Below are 9346 nucleotides of genomic sequence, written 5' to 3'. Positions count from 1 at the left end.
TCCCCGATTACAAGAAAAAGAAGTTCAGTTCCAGCAGTCTGTCTCAGTCTTTCCACATGGTAAACAAAAGCTGCTGTAGTAAATAAAAGAACAGTCATGCTGACAGACTGTTTGGGCTTAAACTGTAAGAAATGTGTAAAATTACAGAAGAAAAAAATCAGCTCCTTGGACAGGCTTTCCTGTAATTATAAACTAAACTCGCGGGAAATGTTCTTTTATTGTGACAAAAACAGAAATCTCAGTTTACAGTCAATAATGAAAAAACTTGTGAAAACACATATAAAAGTCCAGAAATGTAAGCTCTCCGTCACATTTACTAAAGCAGTGGGCCGGACTGGAGTCTTTGCTGCCTCCCCCGGGCCTTATGTTTGACACCTCTGGTCTAAGGGATGGAGATGGTGCAAAGCCAGGATCCACATCCAACAGGCTGGACTTCCCACTCGCATCAGGATCTCCTCTAATAAACGCTGGGCTCTTTTTTTTTTTTTTTATTGGGTGCCAGGCAGGACTTTTTTTTCTGCCAGTGCTTCAGTGTAACTGAGCCTCTCTCTGGCTGCTGCATCAGACCGCCTCAGCGCTCAGTCGGGGTTTTACGCACACGTCGCAGGAGAAATGAGAACCAGAGACTCCTCTGTGGTGTCTTCTCGTCATGGACACAAAGCAGCAGGTGTGACACTCACAAACTGTTAGAAAATTTCAAATTATTTGGCAATTATTCCTCCTGGCGACGCCGTGGATGTGTAGTGCCAAAAAACAAAAAATGTCTGCAGTTTTCCTGGTGGCGCGCCTGTTCCTCGCCTTCAGCGCCAGGATCGTGGAACGTGTGCGTGCCGCTGGCTTTCCAGCACTTCCAACTATTTGCTGGATTTTAACAGAGGAAAGTAACCCGTGAACGATCAAATCTGTTTTTACGAACAAACGTCACTTGTTCTCAGACACATTACTTAAGAACGCAAAGGAAACGTTCGTTTTTCGGTGGATGCGCACTTGGGCACAGCAACATCCTGAGAAGAAACGCGGAGATGCCCCACAGAGTCCACGTTCTGCTACTACTGCTGCTGTCGCTGTGTCGGCCGGCAGCAGCGACCCGGGTCAGAAACAAGACCGTCAGGACGCGGTCCTGCCTGGACATGCCGGAGGAGAAGTTGGAGGAGATTTTTGGACGGCTCTCGGTGGGAGTAATGAGCGCTTTCCATCACGCTCTGCAGCTGGAGCCGCAGGACAAACTTAACCTCACCTGCCCCACCACTGCACGGGTCCCGACCGACGGCAAGACCCGCCTCCCGGTCAACCTGCTCAGCATCTCCCCCTGGGCCTACAGGTGAGAGCAAGAGGGACACTTATCCGGTGCCAGTAACGCATTTACGTTTCATATCTGCTGGACACCGCTATGCTTAAAATAGCGACAAGGCGGCGATAAAAACATTTATTGGGATGTATTATGATTTAGAAACAACTGGAAGAAAGAAACCCGTGCGTGCTCACATATTTTATATTTAAATAACAGAACAGACTTTGTCAGCCGTGGATTCACGGTATAATTAAATTAGATATTTTAAGATTCTTCATTTGTCACATACATAATTACACGAGTACAACACGCAGTGAAATGAAATGTTTCCCGAAACGTGTCCTGAAAGGCGTTGCGCTTTCACAGTACCTACATCATGACGGCTACCGGCAACTTTCTGATTGCCTTTAATGCTAAACAAATACACGAAATACACTTTTTGAACAGACTTTGACATAAAGCAGAAAACATCAAAACAGGCTGAAGTACTATGTTAATCTCATGTAAGCGACAGAAACGCAGCAGCTCAGCTAAACAATGCACACGGTTTCTTAGGTTTAATTCAACCTTTTAAGTTCTACCCACATTTCTGGATATATCAGATTTTGTCCTTTTAGAAAAACTAGGTTTATTAAAGAAAAACATGTAACAGCTGATGATTGTTGAGTGTATTTTCTGGTGTGCATGGGCTCTCTCCGGGTACTCCGACTTCCTCCCACAGCCTAAAAATGGGTTAGGTTAATTGGTGAGGTGTGAATAGTGACCAATCCAGTCTCTTTCACCATGACAGCTGTGATAGTAAATGGATCAAGTCAACGGTAACATTTTCTTAAATATCTGAGCCAGACTGCTTTATTAATACCATCTGCAAAGAAGAGAGACAATGATCTCTTCTGCCAAAGCATTAACACCACCTTTGGCAAAATGACAGCTGCTCTATGAAACACTTTGCGTAGCAGTTGAGCCTTTCAGTTCTTGTTTGGAGCATTTATTTGTTCCCGCAGAAGGCTTCTAGCTCTGGGAAATTCTTGGGCCATCTTCCACGCTCTGCTCTGGGACGAATGCTGGCCAAACCTTCTGCTTCTAGACCCTCGGGAAGCGTAAACTGTGTTGTTATCCTGTTACAGCAGTCATTCTGTAAACGTCTTACAGGCATTTAGTGCATTTAGTTCCGTTTGTCCCTTTGTCTCCAGATTTTCCTCCAAGATTCCTTTTTTAGTTATTGTGTCCAAAGTTCTGTTAGTTCTTCAGCCTACAAAACATGCTGCTGATTGTTCAGGATTTATTTACAAACTTGTGTTGAACTTAAGAACTAAGTGTTCCCTGAAGGTTATATTTGTGCAGGTATAGCCACCCAAATTTTCTGGAAGTACACTATTGTAGTCTATTTGCTTTTCTAGTAAGGCCTCCTGCCCTTTAACAGCTGGGGCTCCATCCAATATCCAATATATTAGGAAAAGGGAGGGATGGCATCAGTAGAAGTTCTCTGAGAGCTCAGATTTTGTCACAAGAAATTTTGCATGGTTCTTTTTTTTTCCAGGGAAATGTACAAAACAAAAATATCTTGTTTATATATACAGTTCATGTACCAAGCTGTTTCTGCCAGTGCATTGAACATCATTAAATACATTTTCAGGATCTCATACGACCCAAAGAGATATCCCCGCTACATCCCCGAGGCCTACTGCCTGTGCAAGGGCTGCCTGATCAGACCATACGGCGAGGAGAGCAGTCAGTATCGCAGTACCCTGGTCTACGCTCCCTCCGTCATCCTGAGGAGAACAGGCTCTTGCGTCGGCGGCCGCCACTCTTACACGGAGATCTACGTCTCCATAGCCGTGGGATGCACCTGTGTGCCGCTGCTGGAGAAGAGGCCGAAGAAGAGCAACCAGAGCCTGCAGAGGAGAGAGCCTAAAGCCAGGAAGCTCTTTACTCCAAGAAAGGAAGCTTGACGGAAGCAGCACTGCTGCTGCAGAGAAGTTTTCTTTTGTTTGTTTTTTACAGCTGATTCGCTCGTGCTAGAACATTATGTCTGAAACGGAAGCCCCTGGAAATGTCACTTAAAAAGATAAGTTTAGTACAGAGCTTCAGCAGACAGATCGACCGACACAAGACAAACCTTTGAGTTCGAACTGGAGTTCAGAATTAAAACGCAACCATCTGTGTATCGGACAAACGCACTCAGATTTCCAACAAACTGAATGAAACTTTGACAAATACTACACCATAAAAACTGAAGGTCTGCTTCTGGCAAAAGTACAGAGGCACATGTTTTATTTAGCAACTCTCATACCAAGTAACGCAGATAGTTTTGCCTCTGCATGACAAGCTGTAGTAAAAAAAAATGGGAGGTAGTTGTTATTTAGGTGATCCAGACCTTTCAAAACAAAAGCAAACAACAACAGAGGGCCTCACTTCTGAATGAGCTGATCAATGCTGCCACCTGCTGCTGTACAACATCTGCAACTTTCTCAGGTGATCAGAGCAACAAGCCCACGCTTCATGTTACTCAGACACTTTAATAACAGCAAACATCAAATATTTGCGACTGTTACCTCACGTATCTGGGTAACTGTACAAACATACAACACTTGTATGTTTCCCAGTAGAGCCCAATTGTTTAACAGCTGAGCTTTCTGAGCGGTTAGAAAATAAACGTTCTTTAGAAAAATTAAAAGTTGTTCCTGCTGCCTCTTTAATACTAAACAGCTGATGTACTCGTCACCCTTCTGGGTGTTTGCTGAACGGGGTGATGTATTCCCGTGAACTCTTTTCTTCTACTCGCTCATTTTGCCACCACAGAGCTGACCTGACCAAAAGTCTTTCATGATTTAGATTAAATAACTAACAGTAATCTGCTCTGAATTGGTATCAAAACCTGAGATGGACTAGACTTTCAGATTTATTACTTAAAAGCTACTCGAGCAGTGTAGCATTTAAAAACAGTGATTAACCCAACTTTCAGTCTCTTGTATGAATAAACCATGAAAAACACTGAAGCTTACATGAACCATAATGCCTCTTATCATCTTTTTGTTCAACCTTTGGTCTTGAAATAAAGTCCATGTCTTCAAAAGTTCCCGCAACCAGTCTGAATCACAAACTTACAGTCATCAAACCAAAGCCCAGACATCAGGACGGCGAGACACTGGGATTATTTTTTTCCATTCTCGGTGTATTCGTGAAGAGAACGCTGATCTTCATGTGAGATGGTTCACATGTCGCCCCTCCCCCATGAGCTCGGAACGAAGCGTCGATCTGATGGACGCCCGGCTCCTCAGCAGGACAGCAGGCGGGACGGGTAGTTGACAAAACAGCGGAACTCATTGGACAGGTTCCTGTTGTGTTTGGGCAAAAAGCTGCACATTTTTACATCCAGGAGATCTTTTGCCAGATTCTCCATGATGGCTCCTGTTGTTGAGAAACACCCCAAACACCACATGTTAAAAACACACCAAAAAAAACTGTTTAATACTAAATTTCACATCTAATCTAGTTTTTTTTAGCAGCTTGTGCCGCTCGTTCATTGTGACATCAAAGAAGCTAGCATTTATTCTTGACTCATACAGACAGACTGTGTTGTTAGACGATGATCAGAGGCTTCTCTCTGTGAGGAAACTACTTATGTGCCATCATCAGAGCTTGTTTGGGTCTCACCTGTGCACAGCAGCACTTTGCCTTTGCTCAGGTATTTGATGGTTTGGGTCACTTTGCTCAGACACTCCTCGGACAGGTAAGGCGGGTCAGCGAGGACAATGTCGAAGCTGTGAGGAGACACGCTGTCCGGAAGAGACAGCGGCTTGTTGTAGTCGTAGAACACAAAGTCCTCTCCGTAGGAGGCGAAGCGGCGGTCGTACTCCAACACCACGGCAGACACCCGATCTGAACCGTCCACCACACCCTGCTTCAGCTTCTGGTACACGCTGGGCGCGCTCAGGCATGCTATCCTGAGAGGAAAGGAGGCACAAAGCACAAAGTGCTCGCCAATCAGCAAAACCAAACGTCGATTCTACATGGTCACAGAACTCAAGCGTATTTTTTTTCCTGTTTCACTAAATCAAAAACAGCTAATGACATCCGGGCAGCGTGTTCATGTGGGTGTGCGAGGTTTTACCTTCCTCCCTCTCCAGCCTCTCGTACCGCCTCCTCGGCTAACTGTGTTGCTGTCTCGTCGCTGTACCAGAACTGACTCATCCGCTGGTGGACATGCACAGACAGACATCTGTTACCGACATTCACGTTTCATTAACTCCGTCACATTACTGCGATTTACTGACAATGAGCTGAATTAAACCCTCCAAATAAAAAGGTCTGTTTCACTCTTTCGTGCAAATCTGGTTTAGAATTGGTCATCCTTGTGATTATTAATGGTTTGTCTTGTTTTAATAGTTGAACTTCTTAAAAATAAACACAAAACACCGTAAACTCACCCAGTCCTCCTCCACGGCTCCCACAGCAAACTGGTCTGTGGGTGCAGCGCTGTGATCCGTAACAACCTTCGTTTCCTTGTAAAACTCCTGCAGGGCGGCCAGAGTGTGAGCTGACAGAGTGGGAACATCGTCATCGCTGTCGCTCATGGCTGAAGGAGCAGGACAATGCAGATTATTTGTCAGCGTATGTTTCAGGAATCTCTGAGCAGCCAAAGCTGAGCAGACCGCTGTAAACACTCAGTTTCAAACACTTTTTCTATTGAATATTTGAAAGGTCATAGAGGGGGGATATCTCAGCTATCTACTGGTTCTGTAAGCAAGGAAATCTCACCCACCCACTATTCAGACCCTCTGTTTAAAAGGGGTATTAGCTGTTTGCTCATAGGGTTGTAATCAAACAAAGACAAATGTGGCTTTAATCTAAATAACATTCACTCCAGAGAAAGGCTATTTCAGCATCTCACTGTGTCTACAATCTCTAATGACCACCTCATAGGAGCTGACTCCGGACTACTAACCTTCTTGATCTGAGTGCAGCATTTGATATTATATCCCATAACACCCTTCTGGACAGACTAGCTTCTACTGGAATCACTGACAAACCTTTAAACTGGTTTGAATCCTATCTCTCTGGCCACACTCAAAAATGTCCTGTCCATTTTCAGTTATTAACAATGTTCCTCATGGATCTCTCCTGGGCCCTCTGCTATTTATCCTCCTCTACTTCCTCTTGGTCATATCTTCCATAAAGTTAACATTAGTTTCCATTGTTATGCTGACACCTGTCTACCAAACCTAGCAGCACTCATGTGCCCAGGGCCATCTGTGTTTGCCTCTAGGAAGTCAAATCCTCATTCTCCAACAGCACTCTGCAATTTTATCAAACTAACCAGTGTTAAAACTGCACTTTGTCTAAAAATGTAACAATTTTTCCTCAGTTTCTGCCTCACTACAGGTCAAGAGTCTGGGTGTTGTTCTTTTTTCTTTTTTGTGTCCCGTTTGGATCTTTAGCCATCAGAATTGTTGTCTTAAGGCCAAGAAAGATGCCAAGCGAATTTATTTTACCAAGTGGATCATCATGGCCTTGCCATATTGGTCCACTTGATTGACCTTTATTATAATTATGTATTTATTTTACATACTACAAACGGGACAGACATGACTGGGGGATAGGACAGGGAGAGAGAATGAAAGAAAGAGAGGGAGAGAAAGAAAACCAAAGGGGAGAAGAGAGGGTGAGAAGGGGGGGGGGGGGGGGGGGAGAGAAAGAAAAACAAAAAGAAACAAAACACCTGGGTCACCTGTATGGAGAAAAAAAACAGAAGAGAAAGCAAACAACAAAGAGCAACATAATAAAAAAAACCAGCACCATCACAATAAACTAGCTTGCAGTAGATATCAGTAGATACTAAATAATAAACGATATTGTGCAGCACGCAAGATAGACAGCGCACAATGTGCTTTGAGGCAGCAGCCAAGAAAGGTGTAGTCCGCGTCTGTGTACACCTGTGTGCACACCTGTGTGGATCAGCATGCTTGTATTCCAAAGGTTTCTCCATGTAACGATCTGCTAGGGAGTGTGGGGAGCCACAGCCCCGTCCACCAGGGCATGAAGCAGGTATGGAGGAGATCCAGGCCCCAGATATCACAGAGGCCCCAGAGTACAAGGACCCGAGGAGGACCACCAAAGGGGGGGGAACCGTGCCACCCTCCTGGGAAGAGCTGAGTAGAGCCCCAAAGGAGAGGTCACCCCGCAGCTATGGAGCAGAGGGGGTTGCAGTGGCGTGCCCACGGGCTCTGCCGGCAGCCAGCTGTGCCAGAGAGGACCGAGCTTCAGGCCCAGAGGCCAGAGGCCTGAGGGCATCCCACCCCCCGGAAGGAGCCCAGCCGGGCCACAGGCGCCTGGCCCCATCAATCGGCCACCAGGAGTGAGCCGGTACATACATGAGCGCCCAGCCCGAGTCGACAAGGACCACCAACACACCAACGTCTGAGGGCATCAGCCACCGGCAGGGAGTGTGGGTGAGGGGAGATAGGCCTCCGTACTTTAGAGGGCCTGAGATGTACCCAGAGAGGTGGAGTCTAAGACCCAACCTGACATATAGACACAGACGAACAGGCACACGCGGACACAGACGTGCATTCCCACCCCATATACACAACCAAATACTCGGCACTCACCCAACGTGTAGACAGACACAAATAGACACTGCACAGACAGTCGCACTCCCCAAACTGGGTGTTGTTCTTAACAGCACACTTTCGTTTCAAGCACACATCAGTGACGTCACACTTTGTAACATTCATCGCCTCCGTTCATCTCTCACACCTAACAGTACTGCCATACTGATTACTGTAACTCTATTCTTTTTGGTCTTCCTCTCAAGCCCCACTCCCAACCTGTCATGGCAGATGCCGCCCCCCCAGCCTAGTTCTGCTGGAGGCTTCTTCCTGTTAAAAGGGAGTTTTTCCTTCCCACAGTCGCCAAATGCTTACTCAAAGGAGGTCATCTGATTGTTGTGGTTTTCTCTGTATTGTTGTGGGATCTTTACCATATAATATAAAGTCAGTTAAGGTGACTGTTGCTGTGGTTGTTGGCTCTTTATAAATAAAACTTAATTTAATTAAATTGAAGCCCATTAAACTTCAACTGGTCCAGAACTCCCTCCATTATTTACGTCACACTCCTTCAGCAGCTCCACTGACTTAAATACTGTAGTAATATCTTTAAGGCTGTAGGCAGCATGAACTTTTGCATGCCCACACACACATCTGCACTTATAGATCTCCTACCATTGGGTCTAGAGCCTCAGCAACTCCTTCCCACCAGACATCCGTAACAATTTCACATTCTGTCTCAGTCTGACTGCTTTCCACCTGTTACATTGTGATTTTACATTTACCCTTACATTGTAAGCTTGTTTTGACTCGATAGACACATTTTGGTTCATCCTTATTTTTTTTCACCTTATGTGTAAGGTGATGCCCCTCCTTTCCTGTCCCTTGATGCAAAACTTTGGAGAACATTTCTTTTTCTTTAGGGTTAGTGTCCTCACAACGAGGGAAAAGCGGCATTTCAAGGCCGAATTAAAAGATCACGTGACAGAAACGGACCCGTGGGTCAAAATTAACATCGCCGGTTAAAGGTCCACGAGACGAGTCTGTCGACCCTGTTCATATACTGACCCAAAAGAAACATACCTGATCAGTAGCTGCTTCCAGTCTGCACTTCTCTGTTGTCAACACGTGAGTAGTCGCAGAATAATGACGCAATCACTAACGTAGCTACAGCTTCAGTGCAGCTGGAAAGAAATCCAAATCGAGTCGATTAATCAGTCCACAGATTTACGAGAAATTGTGTATTTTATCATAAAAACAATTATTTTTTTAATTTAACTTTTTTTTTTTTTTTAAAGAATCCACTTGGTTTATTGTTTCTCTTCTCTTACATTTTATGAATTCATTAATTGAAGCTCCACCGAGTCCCACCTGACTGAAAGCCACAGCTCGGTGCTGTGACAGATCAAATGTTGGTTTAATGATCTGAGAAACCAGCTGACTTAAACTGTAGAAAAACGCATTTGTATGTTTTGTAGCAATCGGCAGCTGTTAATGGTTTAGTGGA

At 45.0% G+C, this 9346-nt stretch overlaps 2 protein-coding genes across 3 annotated transcripts; one reads left to right on the top strand and one right to left on the bottom strand.

The window, feature by feature from the left end:
- Nucleotides 1–488: 488 nt before the first annotated feature.
- On the top strand, nt 489–3968 carry il17d (interleukin 17d). Its single transcript, XM_026144642.1, has 2 exons — nt 489–1321; nt 2928–3968. Exons 1-2 carry the CDS (start codon nt 1023–1025, stop codon nt 3241–3243), a joined length of 615 nt encoding a protein of 204 aa, XP_026000427.1. The 5' UTR covers nt 489–1022; the 3' UTR covers nt 3244–3968.
- eef1akmt1 (EEF1A lysine methyltransferase 1) lies at nt 3532–9224 on the bottom strand. 2 transcript variants are annotated; one of them, XM_026144640.1, is made up of 6 exons: nt 9171–9224; nt 8923–9023; nt 5722–5870; nt 5406–5488; nt 4949–5238; nt 3532–4702 (listed from the first exon to the last, which is right to left on the bottom strand). In XM_026144640.1, the coding sequence occupies exons 3-6, from the start codon at nt 5866–5868 to the stop codon at nt 4569–4571; spliced, it is 654 nt and encodes a 217-aa protein (XP_026000425.1). In that variant the 5' UTR covers nt 5869–5870; nt 8923–9023; nt 9171–9224; the 3' UTR covers nt 3532–4568. The 2 variants fall into 2 exon arrangements, with proteins under 2 accessions (XP_026000425.1, XP_026000426.1); XM_026144641.1 differs by lacking the exon at nt 9171–9224 and having other exon boundaries at nt 8923–9024.
- Between the last annotated feature and the right edge of the window lie 122 nt (nt 9225–9346).

This window comes from Astatotilapia calliptera, chromosome 16 (genome assembly GCF_900246225.1).
Source record: "Astatotilapia calliptera chromosome 16, fAstCal1.2, whole genome shotgun sequence".
NCBI classification, from domain to species: Eukaryota; Metazoa; Chordata; class Actinopteri; order Cichliformes; family Cichlidae; genus Astatotilapia; species Astatotilapia calliptera.
The sequence above is the reverse complement of the archived record's forward strand: the minus strand, read 5'-3'. Positions and strand labels throughout refer to the sequence as shown.